The sequence below is a fragment of the Herpailurus yagouaroundi genome, unplaced genomic scaffold, assembly GCF_014898765.1.
Source record: "Herpailurus yagouaroundi ecotype Mexico unplaced genomic scaffold, PumYag 181, whole genome shotgun sequence".
NCBI lineage: Eukaryota > Metazoa > Chordata > Mammalia > Carnivora > Felidae > Herpailurus > Herpailurus yagouaroundi.
The window spans coordinates 25,135,158-25,159,163 of record NW_024412412.1 but is presented as its reverse complement, the minus strand read 5'-3'; the positions used below and the strand labels follow the sequence as shown (position 1 = coordinate 25,159,163).

The 24,006-nt window shown below is 41.6% G+C and overlaps 1 protein-coding gene across 10 annotated transcripts in view; it reads right to left on the bottom strand.

Moving 5' to 3' along the window:
• DLC1 (DLC1 Rho GTPase activating protein) overlaps positions 1-24,006 on the bottom strand; it is a 563,102-nt gene that overhangs the window by 39,257 nt on the left and 499,839 nt on the right. The window contains exon 1 of one of the 10 annotated variants that reach the window (XM_040490115.1): positions 7,229-7,587. The exons of 8 other annotated variants lie outside the window; for them this stretch is intronic. In XM_040490115.1, coding sequence (XP_040346049.1) covers positions 7,229-7,265 — 37 coding nt within the window. In that variant the 5' untranslated portion in view covers positions 7,266-7,587. Of the gene's footprint in view, positions 1-7,051; positions 7,151-7,228; positions 7,588-24,006 lie in introns of those variants that run through there. One more of the 10 variants, XM_040490119.1, reaches the window with a different exon arrangement.

The following is a 24,006-nucleotide window of genomic DNA, read 5'->3' as shown; positions in this document are numbered from 1 at the left end:
CTTCCTTCCTTCCTTCCTTCCTTCCTTCCTTCCTTCCTTCCTTCCTTTCCCTCTCCTGCTTGAGGTCTGGTGGCAGATCTGTTGCTTTCTAATAAAGAACATTCCTAGAAATAATGTAAACGGGGAAAAAGGACCCATTTTTCCCCCAGTGATGTGATGACAACTTAATATAAGGTTTTACCTTAAAAAAAGGAAACCATGAGAGACGCACCCTGCAAGCCTATACCTGGTATTATGCACATGAAGAGACACTCCAGCAATGCAGAAATTAAATCAATTGACATCCCCTTTGGGGATCATTTAGTTCAAGTGTTTACAAAATACTGTTTTATCACATCAAAAAATATGTGCTCATCCCTCCCAAAGGCAAACAGCTCTGCATTAATTTGAGCCCATGGTTGACATGGCTCTCTCAGGTATCCAGACTTAAACTGACCCAGTTATTTCCAGGAACAGAAAATATCTTTCAGCTAATCAAAAACTGGCACTTACTACCCAGCACAAATGAAAATAAACTATTAAGGAAATGGATACAGCATCACCACATTTTTCTATTTCCTTTCTATGTGGGGTGGGATTGAAAACCCTTTGGTTTACATACAAGCATGCACCCACATTTCTAGTATTCTGTATCAAATACTTATGCATTTGCAACCATGCATTGCTAAGAAAAATGATTTGAAATAGCTCTTAAAATACTAAACCCTTTAAAGATAATAATTGCATAGATTAAGAAGCCAATTTCAAGAAAGGAAACAATCTAAATAACATACTTTTAAGGGATCTTATTTTTCTGAGTCTCATTTTTTCATAAAACGAAGCAGATGTTTTAAGATTATATAATCCACTTCCTTTGTAACTTATGATTCAAGGCAAGATACCTAGTTATAAACCTAAAGTAGCCAACCCCCCATCTCCATGATGAAAGGTTCGCAGGCACATCAATTCTTTCATTACATGGTAGCAAAGCTTATTCTACTAAGTAACCTCCAACCCCAATCTTTGGTTTTGTCCCAAGTTCTATAGTGCCATAGGGCAGGAAATAGAAATACTGTGCAAATGGCAGCAAATTAGAAATAGAGGGAACAGTAAGGAATTCTAAAGAAACTGTCCACTCAGGTTTTAGTCCATTCTGACAGCAAGAAAAAAGAAAGCAAGAATATAATGAAGCATCAAGTTGCCCTACACAAAGACCAATGAAAATAAAAAACATGGAAGCAACTGGTAAATAGAGCGGCTGTTAGGCATTCCTATGTCTAACCTCAAACAGAAAACACTATTGGATTTGATGTTCTCAGTTTTGTGCCACAAAGTGTAAGAAAAAATTAGGACTACTGTCTTCTAGGTCAGCTAAAGAATTATTTTCATTAAAAATGCTGGTGACAACCAGTCCCCCAGACACACACAATCTAATGGTCAAAGCTGGTTCCGATACATCTCTTTAGTTTAGGAAGGCTTCTGGTTTTATATGGATACATTTTCCTACAAACACATTAAGATCCTCATTTTGTTGCTATAACCCATTTTGTTCACACACGCAGGCAGGAAGAGGTCTGAAGCACATATGACCTTGGACTAGTCACTGAATTTCCAGGCATCTCGGCTGCCCCTCACCAGGGAAAAGGCAATGTTTTTCCAGGCTGCCTTTGCAAAGTTCGGGAATTTCCCATGAAATGACTTTTAGAAATGTGCATGCATCACGGAAGATCTGTTTTTCGTGCTAATCTTTGAAAATGGGAGTTGTACGGAGATTGTCCCCTTGTGAGTTTATAGTTTCTCCAGACTCGGGAGTGAAGATGATTTTAGAATTTTAGCGTCTTCTATCTATTCTGTCACCTGTGTGTGACAAAGGGCAAGGCATGGCTGTAGTGCAGCTCAGTCATGGGCCACAGGCCATCTCACCTCCGAGGTCCCTTCCTCCATGGCTTCCTCAGCGCTGCAGCCTGGGAAATGCTACAACCTCAGGGTGTGGAAAACTTCTGTCCCTCAGACATCCTCTAGAGACTTCTGCAAGAAGGAAGGCGCCTTTCTGACAAGCTTCAGGAAGCAGCCTGCAATCCTCTCTGCGGGACACTCAAAGGTGGGGCGGGAAGAGAACAAAATGTGGATGGGAGGTGTCAAAGGCATCTGAGGACTCCAGCTTCACTGACCTCAGCCTTCAGTTAGTTTTTGATTTTCCTCCTGGGGACAGGAGGGGGGTAAGACATGAAAAGGCCACCAAGCAGAGGTTTATATGAATGGAAAAGGAGTATACTTTCTACTATGAAACTCAGTTCAGCAGCAAACTAAAAAAACACAACAAAACAAAACAAGGATGAATGCCCAAGAGAAATCAATTCCCTCAATTCCCGCTTTAACGCTAGCAAGGACATTTCCAACAACATTATCTCTTAATAGGCAGTCATTTTCAAGATGCTACTCAAATGTTTTCACTGACATCTGGAAGAGAATTTTCCATTAGAAATATTGTTTTAAAATACTTTCCCTGAAGAGAGCATTATTCACTATAGTCCATGGAAGCTAGAAAATGGAATCCCAGATTCCTTCCCCAAATGTTAAAGACAAAGGCTCAAGTCTCCATTCACTGCGCCCCAGAGGGGGAACACAGAAACCACTAATTTGTCAACTTCGGACCCTAAGATTACAGCCCTATGTGAGTCCCTTAGGACACTGCAAAGTAACTGCGAGGCTCTACACAGCCACCAAATACTGTTTCCTAAATTGAGTCAACTCAAGCCAAGCATATCTCCCTAAATTGCACGTGACAGCCATGCACACCTGGTTGGAATCCTAGCTCGGCCACGTACAGCCAGCGACCTTCCGCAAGGAATGGAACTCTCCCGAGCCTCGGATTCCTCGTCTGTAAAAGGGGAATAATCACATGGGTCTTTCTGGAGCCGCCGAGGTGAAGGTTAAACGTGCAATAAGGGCTAAGTACGTGAGAAATTTTAGCTTCTATAATATTATTACCATCCTGTCAAAAGTCTGTGGGTTTTTTACAAAAATTAAAAAGGAGCATTCATACTAGAGAAGGGTGACTATTCCTTGTGAGAGACGATAAGACTATACACACTAATATACACGCAAGCCTTTCTTCCCGTGCACCACAGCAAGGAAGGTATGGTGAAAAAAAAGTTAAGACAGAGTAGACCTAATTAAAGAATCCCCAGCAGGACCACTCCCTACTCCTTATCATTGATCATGATAATCCTTAACAACAACACAGGATCGCACAAGGAAAAGGGCAGACAGACAGGAAGAGCCCTTCTCGGCTGGGAATCTTCCCCCCTTTCCATTAATTAGATTTCTGACTAATTTGAGGTTGAAAGAAAACACCACTGATTGCACTCCTACCAGCAACCCACTCCCATAAAGCAAATTTTAATCTTACAGCACCGTCTTTCTTAAAAGAGGAATGACCCACAAGTCTCGGAATTCCTGATGGACAATTGTGAACACCGCTCCAGAAAAGCATTTTCCTCTTAATTTCACAAGACGACCTGGGGACTGCGCTTTTTGAGGACACAGTGTTTGGATGTTAATGCTTTATGGCTGGGCATTAGTTCCCCCTGATAACCACAGCAAGGAACCACTTGCTAGGTCCTACACTTTTGAGGTCCTAAATGCCATGCACATCATTCCTTTGCATGGTATCCCCACAACTCCAGAGTTTAAGGACAAATCCTGTTAAAATGAGCACTCGATGAAACTCAGGAATCACCATGTTTAGAAATTAAATTCTCTCCTCTACTGGATCCCAACTCTTAGACTTCTAATCACTGAACTATGCGAACAAAAAATCAAGATCACCTTTCTCCCCAGGTCTGCTTTATAATTTTGAGAACAGGCCTTGGCATGACGTGAGCCTTGATGTCCACTACACTTCGGGGCCAGGTTTGACTAGGGTGTTCTAAAGCTCTAAGAATTCGGTCTTTAGTGATCTGGCAATATCCAGAGAGGAAGGGGAAACATCTGAAGTTATTTTTACTTTTGCAAGTCTTCTGGCTGTACAGGGAAAATGCTAGGGTGGGTCAAGTATTGTCTGGAGCCCTTCAGGGGCTTTTTTTTTTTTTTTTTTTTTTTTTGCATGGCCTCATTTCCGTCTTCCTGTTGCTAGGAAGGAGAGTTAAGCATGAGAAACTCGTGTTTACAATACTGGACCATCCTGTCCAGCACAAGGCTCTCTTCAAAAATGCACGATTCACTTCACCCACTGTACTTTGGATGCCCCCATTCTTCTGGACCAAATCGCCCTTTCCTGAATATTTTCAAATAGCATATTTACCTGCCTCGGTCATAAAAATAACCACTCTCATGTTAACATTGCATCATGGCTTAAAATCTCCACAGGGACACCAAGGGAAAGTCAAGTACTTATTTTTGTATTTCGAACCACCTCTTGGAATCCCACCAAGACTCTGACTGGAGGGCATCTTCATGGGGCCTCCCATATCCCCTCTAAGCCCCACGCTGGTTAAGAGTTTAAGTACTACATACATTTTTTCACTCACTTTACAGTCATAACTCGTTTAATCGTAACATGTTTTCCTATTAATCTGGTATATTTTCCAAAAGCAACCAAATATCCCTTTTTAATGGAAAAACACCCTTAAATTTTGCTCGGTTCTTTGAACTATAGTATTGAACAATAACAAAATAAGAAACAAAACAAGGCTTTAGGTTAAAGGGCAACTGGCCTCTCACCTTCCCTCCACAACTCTAGGAAAATCCTCTGGCTGGCCTAATGGATGAAAACCTGGAACGCTGCCTTCAATCGGCCATAGTCAATTGCTTAACTGTTCGACCTTTTCACTCTGAAGGAGTAAGTGGTGTTTCTCATAAGATCTAAAATTGGTAAGTTAAAGTCACAGATTAAGTCACTGAAACCATATTTCTCATCCACTCTAGGGGAAGATTCAAGTGGGAAGCTACTTATTTTGATCCCGTGGAGTCAGGAAACAAAGTCAGTCCCTGTTCTTGAGTTTCTGGCCAGCTTGGTGTGTAAGGTGTCACTCAGCTAGAAGTAAAATAAAAATCTCTCTCCCTTTTTTTATTTTTCTTCTTTTGGTCAAAAGCAAACTTTTAGAGCAGCTGGGAGAGAAAGTCAGTCTGCTGTGCTTCATTTTAAACACTGAACAGTAGTGCTAATGAAAAAAATATGCAGCCAGGCTCGGGCCACGCTGTAAATCTGGCGTGCCACAATAAAAAGTTAATACATGCAATTGCCAACATTTTCTCAGAAAATGTCTTGAAATAACTTCTGAACGCACATCTGCTAGCTATTTGACACTCATTCCCCAGGACTTCAGTTCTTCTATTAGGGGGGCTGTTGACTTTCAGGGCACCCCTCTGGCCATCTGCTACAGTCTGCAAGCCAAGATGGCACTGGGTGCCTCCATTAATTCCACACTTATGGTCTGCAAATTATCTCTGTGGAGGACCAGCCTGCAGTCCAGATGGATGCCGAATTAGTCAACCTCTTGGAGCTGCTGATAGATTTACATTCAGAGTTCTGCCGGGCTATTATTTTCCCTCATCCCTTCGGCAAACAGAGTTTGGAAAAAAAAAAAAAATGTAATTTGAGACTCAGTATTCTACCTTCACCAGAGCTGTGATGTTTTTCTACCCAAATGCGTCATACATGCCACCCTCACGAATCTTTCTGTAGTGGAGGGCTGTGCCTAGGCTGCTTTGCTCCACCGCACCAACGAGGCCCGAAAGAGCTTCTGAATCCTGAGAATGAACCGTTTGCTATGTCGGGTGTAAAAAGGCTCACTCAACACTAGGGTGAGGCAAGGTTTTCTTCGCCGAGGTGCAGATTAATAACTATATGCAGGCGTTTCCTTCCACAGTGATCAGCACAAATTGGGAATTTGCGAACCATCAATACCAGGCACGGTACTAAACGCTTGTATTAGCTCATTTGTTCCCCACAACCTTCTCGCGTAGTAAATACAGTTATTACCCCCAAGTTGCAGACGAAGGAGGTGCAGAGGGGTCTCAACACTTCCCAGATGCGCCCAGCGAACAGGCTGCGGACCTAGGGTTCCTACTTCGCCAGGCTCACCCTGGTCTGTTTTGATTCCCCTCGCACGCAACAAGGGATGTACGCCGGAAAAATGAGCGGATTTGCATAATCTGCAAATTACACGTGGCAGGGCCAATTTGCTGTGGCCAGGGGAGAAACTCCTTCGGAAGGATCAAAGTCTCAGCCGGTGACGTCGGAGATGGGGACAGGGACACAGAGGCAGCGTGGGGCAGCGTTCCCAAAGGCCGTGACTTCGCTACGCAAAAAGTCGGGCGTGCTTCCTTCCTTCCTCTCGCCGGCCCAGGGACTCGCCCCGCGCTGGCGCCTCCTCCGGAGACAAGGGCGTGGGCATCTCCACCCCGCATTTTAGGAAACCCGATTCAACGCCCCAGCACGTGAAGGCACTCGGCAACCTTCCCAGCAGGCACCCCTCACACGTAAGCCAAGGGGCTTGCAACCCTCTCCAGGGGCCAGCAGCCACCAAAACCCTTTCTAAGTCTGAATTACTTTCCAGCATTGAAAATATTTGAGCAAAAACCGTTTGAAATTAAAACAATAATTTTTCCTCAATTTACTTTCAAGCAGTTACAAAAAACAACCATTTTCAAGGGTCACTGCGGCCTGAACATCCCCAAATAATAAACTCTCAGGGAGTCCACACCGATTTCGGACTTGTATAGTGAAGGGCTGTAGTCACGGAGCCCCGAACGTCCCCGGAAAGGCGGTCGCGCAGCGCCTCTGGGAACCAGAGCCCTTCGCCTGGGACTTAGAGCAGGGCCGCCGGCGCGGCCGGGCTGGCAGCCGGCCCTCCGTGTGCCCCCGCCGGGTGTGCACCCACAGCCCCAGCGGGAAGTTAGCATGGGCTTCAGTTCATTAGTCGCGGTTGCCCCCGGCCCCCAGCCCTTCCAGGAGCCCACCGGGCGCGCCGTCCCGTGACCCCGTAGCAGTGAGTTGCCAGGAGTCGTTACCCGAAATTAAGACCTCCCTCCCCAAACCATGACGCTCGTATTTCCCACACTCCACCTCCTCCACTCCGAGAAATTTGGGCGACTCGGTCCCGAGCTTCCTCGGAAAGCCTTTTAAAAGCACAGAACGACAGGCACCGACTTGACAAGGCGGGGTGACATTTCCTCCGCGGCGAGTCCCCTCCGCAGCTGGCTCCCGCAGCTGGCCCGACGGCAAGGCACAAGTCTAGCTTACGTGTTAGGATCATGATGTCCGGCTTCTCCCTGCACATCAACAGCGGCGGGGGGTTGCGGGAGCGCGGTGGGGAAGTCGAGGCAGCTCAACTCCCGCGCCTGCACCCACGGCGGCACCCGAGACACGCGCGCTGGCGGTTCTTAGCGCATCCTTGCTCGCCGCTCCGCACCCCTCGCCACGGCCCCAGAAAGAACTCGGCGTTTTCCAGAGGTCAAAGGGAGAGAGAGCTCAGGGAGAGGGGCAAGAAGCACGGGAGCCGTTGCTCCTGTTGAGGAGAAGTTCGGCCATGGCCGGGTCAGGAGCTAAGCGCCTTCGCTCCAGCTGCTGGAGCGCTCTGCCTCCCGCGCGCCTCTCCGGCCGCGCCCTCCCGCAGGGCCCGCCCCCGAGGGGAGGGTCTAGGCTGGTCAGCGTGGCCTCCTCCGCGCCTCCTAAGTAGTGGGCCGCAGCTTCTGACGGTCCTCAGGTCCGACGCCCCGCCCCAGACCCCGCCCCTTGTTGCTCCGCCCGTCACCTCCTCCAGGCAGCAGGAGAGCCAGCCACAGCCTCTGGCCGTCCCCTGACCCCGCCCCCTCGGCCCCGCCCGCGCGCCTCCACGGCCCGGGGCTGGAATGTTTTCCTCTGGCCTCCACGTCTGCAGGGGGAAGCTTCCCGAACTGTTCAATTGTGGGCCTCCGGGGTGAAGGCAAAGGCTGTAGCCTCGAGGCATTTACTTGCGGGGGTAGCGTGAGCTGGACTCTGCGATATCGCGCACTTTCCCTCTTTTTCCTGTTGGCTTTGCACACTTAAAATTATCTCTAGGATTCTGCCTCACATTATGCGGGAACCGCATAAATTTGCAGAAAGGCGGGGAATCAGGGAGGTAGGGATGAATCTAGAATGGGAAGAAGAATACCTGTCCCTTGGACAGTCATCATTCATTGCGAAAGCTTGCAGGGGTACAGGACAAGTGTAAGTAATTATCACTGCTCTACAGAGGTATTGGGTTTTTACTCAGCACGTGTTGAGTCTATTGTGTACACAGTGTTTTCCAAACTATGGACCTTGGGCCTCAACTAAGTGCACCTCCTGTAACTAACTGGTAGGACCAGTCGAATATACCAGAGAATCATTTTTAAAAAATATTTATTTATTTTTGAGAGAGAGAGAGAGAGAGAGAGACAGAGCATGATTGGGGAGGCACACAGAGAGAGGAAGACACAGAATCTGAAGCAGGCTCCAGCCTCTGAGCTGTCAGCACGGAGCCTGACGCAGGGCTCCAACTCATGAACTGTGAGATCCTGACCTGAGCTGAGGTTGGCGTTCAACCAACTGGGCCACCCAGGAGCCCCACCAGAGAATAATTTCCGATGGTGATAATCTGCACTTTTACAAATCCTTCGGTGATTCTGATACACTGTAATATGAGGGCCCCTGATATAATGGAAAGCCTCATTTTTAAAGATCACAAGTGAATACAACCTCTGAAAGATATTTAAAAATTCAGACCGGGGTTGCATTACTTTGGGGCTAATTGGTGCTTTCTGTCTATTACCTCTGGTCAAAGAAAACTATTAAACTCATTCATTCAACAAATACATCAAGAGCATTTATTATGTGCCAAACGTTGTTCCAGGCTCTGGAACTATGGCAGTGAGCAAAAAAGAGAAACTTCTCTTCCCTACTAAAATTTACTTCCTAGTGGGGAAGATGCACAATAAATGAAGCAAATAAATGAAATATTTAATAGTGTCTTGGATGGAGATACATAAAGGAGGGGAGGGGGGAGAGGAGTTGTGGGAAGGTCTCTTTAAATAGGGTTAAATGCAAATGGGAGACTAGTCTGTCTTAATTATGGTTTAAAATACAGAAGACATACAGAAGACACTTTTTCACTCCAGTTTTTTAAAAGCAATAAAAATGCTAATTCTACCACTGGCTCTCTAATGTACCCAAATCAGAATGCTGGCTCTGGAGAGTGGCCTTGCAGGTTTGGGTTTCCATTCAACAGATATTTCTAGGGCTTTTACCTACCTACAACTGCTGGGGACACCAAAGTGGTCAAGGGTCTGCCCACCTCTGCCTGCTCAGAGTTTACATCTGGTGGGGAAGCAACAAGGGGGCAGGTGAAAAAGAGGTGCTGTGAATGTCCAGAAAGTAGAGTCCAAGGAGGCAAGAAGAGTTGCCCTCCGAAGTTTGGATGCTGGGGGAACCGTCAAAATGCCCACAGTTGCCAGCAAGGTGGAGTGTGATTCCAGGGGAGGCTGGAAAAGTAAGGGCAAGAACTTTTCAATTCCCTGTGTGACTGTGTTAAGGATTGTTTCATCCTTTCCAGTTATTGATAGTGAGAAGCCATTTTAATGGATGAAGGCATCCCCTGGCCAGATCTGCAATTTTGAAAAGACCACTCAGGCAGTAGTGTGTACTTTAAACTTAGAAAATAGGAATGCACCTCCTAAACATACTAATTTCCCTTATTTATTAAAAATCCAAACTCTAAAAATACAGATATTCTAAGCATCTCCCCCAAAGCATATTAACCCTCAGAATAATTTCTTAATGTTTACTAGTAGTTGGGTGAAGTTACATTCAATTTAATTAGGTTTCTAGGAGTTTGTGCAATCCCTATACAACCACCCCCACTAAGTATCTGAGAATAAAACATGCTAATCTTTTCACCTCTTCTTGCTCAAACTCCATTCCTTTCTCCTTGATTATTGATGATGCCTTCTCTGGATCTTCTCTAATTTCATCACATTTCTCTAGAGGTTCCTGTAACATGGATTTCTCATCATCTAATAATACTAATAACTCCAAAAACATTATCCTTGGTGAGGTATTGTTTTGCATGTGGCCTTCACTGAATCTCTTCACCTTCTTCCATTCTTTGGTTTATCCACAGCCTGTGTCCTGAGCCAAATCCCACTTTTCATCGTTTTAATTCTTACTTTTAATAGAAATGGATGTGCTACATTTTGAAGGCTGCCGCACCTGTACAACAGTGGTTGAAAGCAGGACTTTTCTGGTCGGGCCACTTAATAGCCAAGTGAGGAATACATTATACTGCCTCTCAAACTTCAGTATCTTCATCTTTAAAAAAGGAGGTTGAACTAGTGCCTATCTTCTGAGGTTTTTAATGAGGATTGAATAGGGTAATGCACCTAAGTGCTCAGCACATAATAAGCACTTGGTGATGTTAGCCCTTATTACTATTACTAAGGGGGCACATCAAACAGAAACATGAGGTTTCTATTTAAATAGTCATCCAGGAGAAGACTAAAACAAAACAAAATGAGATCTTGACTTTAACCTTGATGAATCTAAGGCACCTCTACAAACTAGGGGAAGGAAGGAGTGGAAAAGTCATTAAGAGTATCAACAAACAGCGGTGCTTTACCAGATGAAAGAGGGTCCCGGGGATAGTGCCGACTCCTTCCCCTTCATTTAGCCTTCAACTCATCACCCCACGTTTCATTTCTTCTGTTGTAGGCAGATGACAGTAGACTAGGCTTGTTGGCTAAGTTGTGTTAACTGACATTGGGTATTGAAACACTGGACTCTGAGAGGCAGGGATTAAGTGGCCCATTTCCCCACCAGCAGTCTATTGTCCTCCAAACCCCTTCAACCCATGACAAGAAAAAACCATCACAAATTACACCAGGTTTTGTTGCCACAATTCGACACAAGAACAAGGGCCTGTGCTGCTGACTTGCTGCCATGTTCTGAGTTTGGTCATCAGGTTCATGGAAGCTGTTCCCTGGGATATCCTATCGTGTGGATGTTTTCACATTCCACTGTGTGTTATCAAGGCAAGAAAAATCACATCCTAAATGACAGAAAGCTAAGTGACTCTGGCTCCTACTCTATATTAATGATTAAGATTAGATACCATTGATATCGCCCAAGGACATCCTCTAGCATTTTCTGCCACTATAATGCATCTTTTAAAAAAAAAGTCAAATGTCTACAGACACTCAGGCAGATAACACTGGTGAGGAAAGCAAGCCACAGTGGGGTGGGGAGGCCTGGGGAAGCCAGTTCTCCCCAAGGGGGCAGGATCACTCAGGCTCACTTGATTGTTGGCCTGTGTTAACACAGCTACCCCATGGTTCTGGGTTTAAAGATTTTTCAAGAGCCTCCTAGCTTTCTATAATTTTATTTCAAGCCTCCCAATTTCTAGATGCTGGCAACTACTTAAAAATCTAAACTAATTCCAAGTAATTGCAACTTTGAGCTTCATTTAGCTCCAGGGCAACTGGTTTAAACCTCTGCTCTAGTGATATGAAGCAAGCAGTGTCTTTGGAAATGTATTTCTCTCCCACAGGAACTCAAAGCTGCCTGAGTTTGTTTGGAAAATGTTGTAATATAATTTGTGTTCAATGGGGCATTGTGAAATCAGTGTGGAAAGAAATTATTTGTAATGTTCAAAGGAAATATGACAAATAATAGAAAGTTTTGGAAATAATTTTTAAACAGTATTTGATTAAGAGAAATAACTAAAGGGGCGCCTGGGTGGCTCATTTGGTTGAGTGGCCGACTTTGGCTCAGGTCTTGATCTCACGGTTCGTGAGTTCGAGCCCTGTGTCGGGCTGTGTGCTGACAGCTCAGAGCCCGGAGTCTGCTTCTGATTCTGTGTCTCCCTCTCTCTCTGCCCCTCCCCCACATGCGCTCTGTCTCTCTCTGCCTCTCAAAAATAAAGAAAACTAATAAAAAAAATTTTTTTTTAAAAAGAGAAATAATTAAATTTGAAATTTAATGATTGTCCTTAAAATACACACTTATGTTTAAGTTTCCATGGCCAAGTCTGGGTTCTTCCCCCACTGTCCACCCTGGTATTTAACCTTTTCAGAAGTGTGTAAGGGGCAACTCGGTGGCTCAGTCAGTTAAGCGTCTGACTTTGGCTCAGGTCATGATCTCACAGTTCATGAGTTCGAGCCCTGGGTCAGCTCAGAGCCTGGAGCCTGCTTCAGATTCTGTCTCTCTCTCTCTCTCTCTCTCAGGTGTCTCCCTCTCTCTGCTTCTCCCCTGCTCGTGCTCGGTCTCTCCTTCTCTCTCAAAGATAAATCAAGATTAAAAAAATTTTTTTAATTAAAAAAAAAAAAAAAAGAAATGTTTAAAACCCCAATGCTGGAAGTATCAGATGGGGAAAGAAGAGGAAAAGAGAGGGCTAGTCAGTGAAATAGATTCACCCCCTTTAAATTTTATTTAGAGTAGCTCTCTTCTTCAGTCAGACCTTTTTCGATTATGTCTTCTGAACAACTTAAAAGTTTAAAATATGGGGAAGGTGACCTAGTCTACCAGTGATATTTTTAAATTTTTTTTTTCAACGTTTTTTTATTTTATTTTTGGGATAGAGAGAGACAGAGCGTGAACGGGGGAGGGGCAGAGAGAGAGGGAGACACAGAATCAGAAACAGGCTCCAGGCTCTGAGCCATCAGCCCAGAGCCTGACGCGGGGCTCGAACTCCCGGACCACGAGATCGTGACCTGGCTGAAGTCGGACGCTTAACCGACTGCGCCACCCAGGCGCCCCTACCAGTGATATTTTTAGAGGAGTGGGGAGTCCCTTGTTCGTGCATAAATGTAAGATAAATCTACTTTTGAGATAATCACTTAAATCCCATATGAACCAGTCTGGCATAGTGCTTTCACCATCCAACAATTATTTATTAGACCCCGGAAAAGGCAGTGTGCTGGTGAAGCAAAAATGAACATGAATCAATACATCCTGGGGATGGAGTATACAGCATGACGACTGAAGCCACTGTACTAGGTATCTGTAAACTGTTAAGAGAGTAGATCTGAAAAGTTCTCATCACAAGAAAAAACAGTTTGTAACTATGTGTGGTGACCAATTCGAACTAGATTTACTGTGGTGATCATTTTGCAATATATACATATATATACATGTATATATAATATTTATATGTAATAATATAAATTTATATTATAATAATAACATAATTTTGATAATAATGTATTTAGAATAATATATGTAATAACTTATAATATAATATATATAATAATTTGTAATAATATACATGTATATATAATATTTCAACTCTGAAATTAATGTTATATGTCGATTATGTCTCCATAATCGTTGTTCATTAAATTCATTCATTCATTAAATGTTGTTGTTCAGTAAATAACAACAACAAAAGAACATGCAGAGAGGGCTTGGAGGAGAAAACTCTTAGGTGCAAAGTAGGTACAGATACAGTTCTGTAATAGTTCAGTGGAGGGTCTGAATACACTGAAATCTCAATCCTGATTTGATAAATCAACGGACACTCTTTCCTGAGATAATTACAATATTTACAATAGAGTTTCCTTTTAAAGACAATTTCATTTAGCAGCTCAGGTACACGATTAGCCCAACGCCTTGGGGCTCAGCATGCAGGGAAGGAGGGAGCCCAGAGGGTCCTGGCACCAAGTCAGAGCTCTTGCCCCTCCCATCTTCCATTTGGTCTTCACCAATGACTGCTCTGATTCTTTCATGTGTGCTCTGAAGACATAAAGATCAAGCTAATACAAAATGGAAATTGCCAGGGCGCCTGGGTGGCTCAGTCGGTTAAGTAACTGACTTGGGCTCAGGTCACGATCTCACGGTTCATGAATTGGAGCCCCACGTGGGGCTCTATGTGGACAACTCAGAGCCTGGAGCCTGCTTCGGATTCTGTGTGTCCCTCTCTCTCTGCCCCTCCCCGACTCACACTCTGTCTCTCTCTCTCTCTCTCAAAAAATAAGTATTTAAAAAAAAAAAAAAAGTAGAAATTGCCTCCATGAAAGAAACTGGGCTACTTTTCCATCGAATTAGCCAATTTTATTTTAATTTTTTAATGTTTATTTATTTTGAGAGAGCCAGAGAGGGGCTCGAACTCAGGAAACCCTGAGATTTGGACCTGAGACAAAATCAAGAGTTGGATGCTTAACAGACTGAGCCACCCTGGCGCCCCTGAATTAGCCAATTTTAATGGCATCCTTTGATTCTTTGTCTATTCGGACATTTAATAGTGTTTGGGGGCTGGAGGCAAATAATTCATTGAAAGCTCAGGATGGACATTATTTTGTGAGTACTAATAATATTTAATCCTTTGCTTTCTTATTATTTAAATTTTACGATTATAAAATATCCATTGCTAGAAAGGTTAGAAAACATGGAAAAGTATAAAGAAAAAAGTTAACCTCCTCATAATTGCACCACCAGAGATAATTGCAGACATCTGTATTTCATTTTTATGTCTGTCCTCCCAGTCAGGTTTTTAAGTACAGATATTTTGTTGTATAAAATTGGGATCATAGTTTTATTGTTTTGTACTATCTTATTTCATTTACTATACCTGAAGAATGTGACTTTTTATAGTTGCTTCATATTCTATCTTATGGGTTTCTCCATAAATCAATCAATGTTGGGGTGCCTGGGTGTCTCAGTTGGTTGAGCATCTGACTCATGAGGTCATGATCCCAGGGTTGTGGGATCGAGCCCCATGTTGGGCTCTGCACTGAGCGTGTAGCCTGCTTAAGATTCTCTCTCTCTCTCTCTCTCTCTCTCCCTCTGTCCCTCTCCCCCTGCTTGCTCTCTCTCTCTCTTTCTATCTCTCTCAAATAAAAAAATAGGGGCACCTGGGTGGCTCAGTCAGTTAAGTGTCCAACTCCAGCTCAGGCCATGATCTTGTAGTTTGCGGGTTCAAGCCTGGCATTGAGCTCTGTGCTGACAGCTCAGAACCTGGAGCCTGCTTTGGGTTCTGTCTCCTTCTCTCTCTGCCCCTCCCAACTTGTGCTCTGTCTCTCTGTCTCCCAAAAATAAATAAATGTAAAAATAATAATAATAATAATAATAATAATAAAATAAAATAATATAAAATAAAATAAAAAAATAAAATAAGCAAATAAATGTTTCAGCATTTTATTTGCTGCACATTCTTGTACAAGAAATTTCAAAAGAGCAAGAATGATAATTTCTTTAAGAAAATTCACTTATGTACTTTGAACTAAGAGGCTGCAGGGTATTGGGACATTTGATACATATTTCTAAACTGTCACCCAGAAACTTTGTGCCTATCTTACATTTTACCAGTGTTTGAATGTTCTCATTTCTCTCCACTTAAGTATTGCCAGCATTATAATTTCCATTCCTACTGCTATGTTAATGAGCAAAAAGGTATTATCTCATTACTGTTTAAGTCTACATTTTTTTGCATACTAAACTGGCTGAATTTGCTTTACTGTAGTAAAATATACCACTTTAGCCATTATTAAATGTATAGTTTAGCAGCATTACGTCCATTAATGTTGTGTAACTATCACCACTATCCGTCTCCAGAATTTTCTCATCTTCCCCAACTGAAACTTTGTATTTCTTTAACAACAAGTCCCCGGTCTGCTCCCCCACCCCCAGCCCTTTGGGACAGGGTTCTACTAGCTGTCTCTAGCAACTGGACTAGTCCAAGTACCTTATGTAAGTGAAATCACACAGGGGTACCTGGATGGCTCAGTAGTTTAAGCGTCTAACTCTTGGTTTCAGCTCAGGTCATTATCTCACAGTTGGTAAACTTGAGCCCCACATCAGGCTCTGCGCTGACAGTGTGGAGGCTGTTTGGGATTCTCTCTCTCCCTGTCTCTCTACCCCTTCCCTACTTGCTCTCTCTGTCTCTCAGCAAAACAAAACAAAGCAAAACAAAACAAAACAAAAAACAAACAAAAAAGCACAAGTGAAATCATACAGCATCTATTCTTTTGTTTCTGGTCCTTTTGTTACACTGGTTGAATATTTTCATATTTATTAACTAGTTGTATTTTTTAAAATTGCCTATTTAGTCCTATAGTTCTTTCTTGTTCGATGAAGCATTTTGTCTTTTGGTACTGATTTAAAATTATTACTTATATATTAGGAACATTAACCATTTGTAATTTGTTATAAAAATATTTTTACTAGTTTCTCATCTGCCTTTTAAGCTTGTTTATTTATGATACTCAGAAAAATTAACAAGATTCAAACAGAATTCAAAGGTCTTACTTATTTGTTTTTTTTCAATTATTAACTAGGCGTTTACTTAAGTAGTTTCTTCTATACAATTTGAAGCCAGAAATGCTAACACAAAATCAATTTGCAAAACAAGGTCATTTAATGTCTGAGATATTTTGCTTTATTTTTAATTATAGGTTTCATGTTTTACTCAAATATTCTAGCTGTCTTATTTGATTTTTCTATCTGCCCTAACATCACATAGAGCTGTCTTGCATAGAGTGAGACTCCATCAAAGCCTCTGCAAAAAAGGTAGCAGGGTCAGGGTCAGGGTACCAGATGGAGACCTAGGGGCATTGAATTTTTGAGAAACTTTTTAACTTTCAACTTCTCTCTAAGTGCAGTGTGTGTGTGTGTTTGTGTGTGTGTGTACATATGTATCTACTAAGAAAAAAATCTTGGGACATCCAAGAACTTTTCTGGAACTAAGTACAACACCAGTATGGTCATTTTAGATTTTAGCTTTGTGGGCAAAAAACTATTTTTAGTATTGATCTCTACCATCTTGTTCAAAGGAACCATTTATTGGAAAGATATTCCAGGCTATGGACTGGAAGAATTAATATTGTTAAAATGTCCATACTACCCAAAGCACTCTACAGATTTAATGCAATCCCTATCAAACTACCAACAGCGCTTTTCACAAAACTAGAACAAATAATACTAAAATTTGTGTGGAACCATAAAAGACCCCAAAAAACCAAAGCAATCTTGAGAAAGAAGAACAAAGCTGAAGGTATCACAATCCCAGATTTTAAGATCTACTACAAAGATGTAGTGACCAAAACAGCATGGGACCAGCAAAAAAATAAACACAGACCAATGGAATAGAAGAGAGAACCCAGAAATAAACCCACGCTTATATGGTCAATTAATCTATGACAAAGGAGCAAGAATACACAATGAGGAAAAGACAGTCTTTCCAATAAATGGTGGTGGGAAAGTTGGACAACTACATGCAAGATAATGAAACTGGACCACTTTCTAACACCATAGACAAAAATAAGCTCAAAATAGACTAAAGACCTAATGTGAAACCTGAACACATAATCCTAGAACACAGGCAGTAATTTCTGACATTAGTGTTAGCAACAGTTTTCTACATGAGCCTACCAAGGCAAGGGAAACAAAAGCAAAAATAAGCTAGTGGGATGACATCAAAATAAAAAGCTTTTGCACAGTGAAGGAAACCATCAATGAAATAAAGAGACAACCTACTGAATGGAAGAAGGTATTTACGAACGATATATCTAATAAGGAGCTAATATCCAAAATATATAAAGAACTTATACAATTCAACACCAAAACACCTCCAAACAATCTGATTAAAAAATGGGCAGAGGATCTGAATAGACACTTTTCCAAAGAAGACATACAGATGGCCAACAAACACATGAAAAGATGCTCCACATCACTAATCATTGGGGAAATGCAAATCAAAAACATCATGAGATATCATCTCACACCTGTCAGAATGGCTAAAATCAAAAAGACAAGAAATAACAAGTGTTGACGAGGATGTGATGAAAAAAGAACTGTCACAAATTGTTAGTGGGAATGCAAATTGGTACAGCCACTGTGGAAAACAGTATGGAAGTTCCTTGAAAAAAAACCCCAGAAATACCATATAATTCAGTAATATAACTACTGGGTATTTACCCAAAGAGAACAAAATACCAACTTAACACAATATATGCACCTCAGTGTTTACTGCAGCATTATTTATAATAGCCAAGATATGGAAGCAACCTAAGTGTCCATCAATAGATGAATGGATAAAGAAGGTATGGGGCAGGTGTGTGTATGTGTGTGTATAAAATATATAATAGTGTATCGAGCAGCCGTAAAAAAAGGATGAGATATTGCCATGAATGGACCTAAAGGGCATTATGCTAAGTAAAATAAGTCAGAGAAAGAGAATACCCTATGATTGCACTCATATGTCGAATCTAAAAAAACAAAACAAACAAACAAGCAGACCTATAAATACAGAAAACAAACGGATGGTTGTCAGAGGGAGGGGGTGGGGAATGGGTAAAACGGGTGAAGGGGAAAGGGAGACACAGGCTTCCAGTTACAGAATGAGTAAGTCATGGGAATAAAAGGGAATACAGTCAATATGATATTGTACTAGCATTGTATGGTGACACGTCGTAGCTACGCTTGTGGTGAGCATAGCGTAAGATAGAGAGAAGTTGAATCATTATGTTGTGCACCTAAAACCAATGTAATATTGTGTATCAACTATACTCAAAATTAAAATTTTAAATAGTAAAGGAGCCGTTTATGTGGTTCCTCCTACTTTGACTTTTAAATCCATATCCAGATGTCATTCTAAAGCATGCGCTCAAAGAAGATTCTCAGCCATAGTTTTGAAAAGTTGAGTGAAATCACTGATGAGTTTGTTTCCACTAAGGAGATGCTTTGCGTTCATCTGAGTTGTCATGTGTTGGTGTTTCTTCACAGTAGACCGGGTCCTACAATAGTGAAACTATGGCATGGGTTGGAGCAATGCCTGAAAAAAATAAACAGTTCTTTTCCTTAGCTGCTAACTACAGCATGTTGGTGATTACAGTGTTATTTCTGGAAACCCCTACACAGCTCCAGATCATTTAACTTACTTTAATAGCCGACAGGAGAATGGGGCTGCAGTTTGTCGTCAAGCTTGGCTTTTCATGCATAACCGATTCAGTCAATTATCTGATATGGATTCAGTTGAATTAAGATGCATTTTGGGGAGGGGCGCCTGGGGTGGCGCAGTCTGTTAAGCGTCCGACTTCAGCCAGGTCACGATCTCGCGGTCCATGAGTTCGAGCCCCGCGTCGGGCTCTGGGCTGATGGCTCAGAGCCTGGAGCCTGTTTCCGATTCTGTGTCTCCCTCTCTCTCTGCCCCTCCCCCGTTCATGCTCTGTCTCTCTCTGTCCCAAAAATAAATAAACGTTGAAGAAAAAAAAAAACTTAAAAAAAAAAAAAAAGATGCATTTTGGGGGAATTGCAAGGCAACAAATTATACATTTTTAAAGCAGACCTGGCAATAAGACTCATGAACGGGGGAAGACTGATGTTTGAAGACTTGTTGGGAGAGAATAGACTAGATTGGATCTCTCTAATACAAATGTTTTATTATTGAACAAACTACTTCTGTACTAATTATTGCCATTTTTGGGGTAAGCTGACAAAACATATAAAAGGCAAAAAAAAAAAAAAATCAGAAAAGCCTACTTAATTTCAGGACTGAGTTCTCCAGATCTAAATTTAAAAAAATGAATCCGTGAGGATTCTAAGGTCTATGCATGTGCAGACTAGGGAAGAGATCTGATATAAATCATGTTCCTAACCTGGTCATAGATACTATCCGTGGCCTTGAGTTGCTCACATAATATCTCTTTATTCTTAGTTTATTTATTTATTTATTTTTTTAAATTTTTTTTTCAACATTTTTTATTTATTTTTGGGACAGAGAGAGACAGAGCATGAACGGGGGAGGGGCAGAGAGAGAGGGAGACACAGAATCGGAAACAGGCTCCAGGCTCCGAGCCATCAGCCCAGAGCCTGACGCGGGGCTCGAACTCACGAACGGCGAGATCGTGACCTGGCTGAAGTCAGACGCTTAACTGACTGCGCCACCCAGGCGCCCCAGTTTATTTTTAAAATATCACAAAATATATGATATATAATATACTACATATTAATTATCTATAAATAAAAATAGATATAATTTACATGACAGAACAAGGATGCTGGATCATTTAACTCAGGATTTTAAGTTTTAGATACAATATAATTTGGAGGTAAACATTCTTATTACAGATAAGGAATTCAACTTAGAGAGGTTACATAGCTCGCTTGATTTCATACTTCTAATAATTAGGGAAGCAAGAACTTGAATCTGGTTCTCTTTGCAATGACGATTATGACCAGGGCTTTAAAGTCAAACTATGTGAGTGGGGAGCACTATTTCAGGTCTCCCCTTTACTCAACTGTAAAATGAAGGGATTGCACCAGATGTTCTCTCAGGTCCCCCCAGCTTTAGGTTCTAGTTTGTCTTGAACTACGGTGTAACACTGTATTTATGTTCATTTTCACTTCCTTGTATGAGGTTCTAAACACATCCAGCATTTAAAAACGCTACTAATTAAACACAAAACGTTGGAAAGGAAAAAAGCATCTGTTCTGTAGGTTACCATGACTCACAGCAATCCAGAATAGCAAACTGTGGCCCATTGAGTGCTATTGCAAATCCCAGGACTGTACCTGCCACAGGGTAGAACCTTTTCCCTCGAGGGCCAGTTTCTCTGGTTCCTAAGTGCGTGCCAGAACCATGCTTTTCAGAAATCCATAAGTTAAGCTCTTCTCCTTTCTGGACAAGCCTCCTCTACTGTCACTGAGGCCTCAAAAGGTATGTGGTCTTGTGTCTACACTTGCTTATGAAATTTGGACCATGCAGCAAGGGCCTTCACGCAAATGACTTTCTTAAAAAGGAACTCTTTTTCTCCTGTGTCACTGCTCTGATTTGCCATTTATATTTGGATTGTAATCATCCCCCCCCCCCCCCCGGACTTTCAAAATGGAAGTTGGTATCGCCATTTGTGTGATTTCTTTCTCACTGTTCACTAAGAGTGGCTTTCCAACTTCCATGCACTTAATCGCTCTTCGAAGAAACCAATCGTAATTCTTAGAAAAGAATACTCAGCCACCGTCCCAACATATTACTCTTAGAACACTCTGGATCCAAGCCTTTCCTTGCAGGGACACACTTTTGGAACAACTACCAAAACTAATAAAAAGTGACAAACACACGTGCTGGCTGCCTTGTTTTCTTGCACAACACCCCACTCCATCGAAGTCATTATGTAGTCTGTCTGGGATGTAATAATATTCTACATTTGCACAGTTCTCTTAGGTAAACATTTTATTTACCATAACATTCAATAATTGCACAAGATATTTTGCTGCATGTTCTTCTTTCACTTTCTGTCGCCTCCAACCAGCATAACCTCTTGCATTATCAACACCCTCCGCCAGAGTGGTACACTTGCTACAATGGATGAACCTACACTGACACATCATAATCACTCAGTGTCCATAGTTTACATGAGGCTTCACTCTTCTTATACATTCTATGTGTTTGGACAAATGTATCATGACACATATTTACCATGACAGTATTATACAGAGTAGTTTCACTGCCTTAAAAATCCTCTGTTCTTCAGGGTGTCTGGGTGGCTCAGTCTGGCTTAGCTCAGGTCATGATCTTGTGGTTCATGAGTTTGAGCCCTGCATCGGGCTCTGTGCTGACGGCTCAGAGCCTGGAGCCTGCTTCAGGTTCTGTGTCTCCCTCTCTCTCTCTGCCCCTCCCCCTCTCATTCTCTGTCTTTCTCTGTCTCTCAAAAATAAACATAAAAAATGTTTTTAAGTCCTCTGTTCTTCACCTAATATTCATTCTTCCCTCCCTCCTAACCCCTGGCAACCACTAATCTTTTTACTGTCTATGCAGTTTTGCCTTTTCTGGAATATAAAACAGCTTGGATATAAAAGGCAAACAAACAAATATGTTGGAGGGGTTGGGGTTAAATAAGAAAACTCTGTACCTTCCTCTCAATTTTGCTGTGAACCTATATCTTCTGGAAAATATAAAGCTTATTAAAGTATATATATGAAAGAGGGTTTAGCAGAACATGGACTATACAATGATAAGGTCAGGTGTAAACAATTTGGTGTTCTAGAAGAAGTTAATATAAAGACTTTCGTAGTGGCTGAGGATTTTTCAGAACCAAAGAAAGATATAAATCCACAAGTACAGGAAGCAGAGTATACCAGGCAGAATACATAACAAAGAAATCCACACCTAGGCGCCATTTAGTGAACCTACAGAATACTTCAGAAAGAAAAAAAGAAATCTTAAAAGCACTGATGAGAAAAGATTACCTGAGGAAAATGACAGTTAAATTGATGGCATACTTTATAACAGCAAAACACAAGCCAGAGAACTTGGGAATATCTTCAAGTTGGGGGTGGGGAGGAGGGTGTCCAGGAAGTCTGTAAGAAGGTGGGTGTAAGAAGTCTGAAGAATGAATGTGAAAGCCAGTTTCAGGTAACTAAGAATAGAGGGAGTTGCTAATCAATACAACTTTACTAATGGAAATCTTGAAGGATGTATTTAAAGGGAAAAATGATCTCAAAGGTTGAGAGTCCAGAGAGAATGGAGAGCAAAGAAACTGGTAAAATGCAGGTAAGCTGAAAAAAACTGCAGAGAATAGAAATAATAATAATAATAATAATAATAATAATTAATAATAATAATAATAACAACAATAATGTCTGATTTGGGGGGCTTAAAAAAGACAATTATAGGGATAACAGTCAGGAATAAATAATTAAAGTATTCTAAGGTGCTTGTATTTGTTTATTGAATATGCATAGCAAGATTTCAAGAATCATCTTTAAATTTTTTTATGTTTATTATAATTTTTTTTGAGAGAGAGAGAGAGAGAGAGAGAGAGAGAGAGAGACAGAGCACGAGCAGGGGAGGGGCAGAGAAAGAGGGAGACACAGAATCTGGAGCAGGCTCCAGGCTCTGAGCTGTCAGCACAGAGCCCGATGTAGGGCTTGAACTCATGAACTGTGAGATCATGACCTGAGCCAAAGTCAGATGCTCAACCAACTGAGCCACCGAGGTGCCCCTGAAGAATCATCTTTAAAAGAACTGAAATAGTTAGTAGGGGGAAAATGTGGAATAAGAAAACAAAGAGATTTAAAATTTTTGAAGTAAGAAAGGCAGAAGACAAAGATATAGGAGAGAGTAGGTCAAATTAAAAATACACATAAATGTCCAAATAGATCAGCATTTATAAGTAATAATAATAAATATAAATGGTCTCAAGTTGCCACTTAAAAGCCAAACCTGAGAGATCAGTTGGTCTCCAATAAAAATATAAACGAAGATAAAAATAAAAATCCAGCTATGTATTAACTTGAGCTACGTCAAAACCACTAGGATATGAAAAGATACACAGGGCAAATATTAAGCAAAAGAAAATTAGGGTAGCTACATAGACAGAAATAAAAGTCTACAATTCAAAAAGAACTATAAGTGGTGAAGAGAGCTGCTACCCAACACTAAAAAAGTTCATTTAATGACTAAAATAAAATGATTCTGAAGCTGTGTGCCCTGAATAAAATAACCTCAAAATCTACAGAGCAAAAATTGGTAGAACTGGAGAAAATGACAAATATCATGGTGGGTGATTTCTAGAGACTTCTCATAATTTTGGATAGGTTGAGCAGACAAAAGAAAGAAAAAGTAAAATAGAAACATTTTATAATCATGTGTAGATTTCTGAATCCATTGATTAGAACACATATATTCTCTACACTGTAATACTAAGACCACACAAACAAAACAACCATTGACCATAAACTAAGCCAATGAGCAAATCTTAACAAATTTCAAAGTGCTATCAAACTGACCACTGTGGTGGTTCTAAAACATGTGCAGAAAATCTTCTGCAATCTTCTCCTCAAAAAGTAGAGTCAATGTTCCCTCTGCTTGAACCCAAGTGGTCCTGTGACCTTCAATGACGAGAGTGTAGTACAAGTAATTCTGATTTACTTCTAAAATGGGTTAGAAAAGGTCATGTGGCTTCAGCCAGTTTTTCTTGAGAGATGTTTGGATATCCTGAGTCCCTGATGGGCAGAAAGAACTGGAAAGACAAGAGAGAGAGGCCGATGTCGGAGGAACTCCATTTTAGCCCATGGCTGTTTGAGATTTCCCA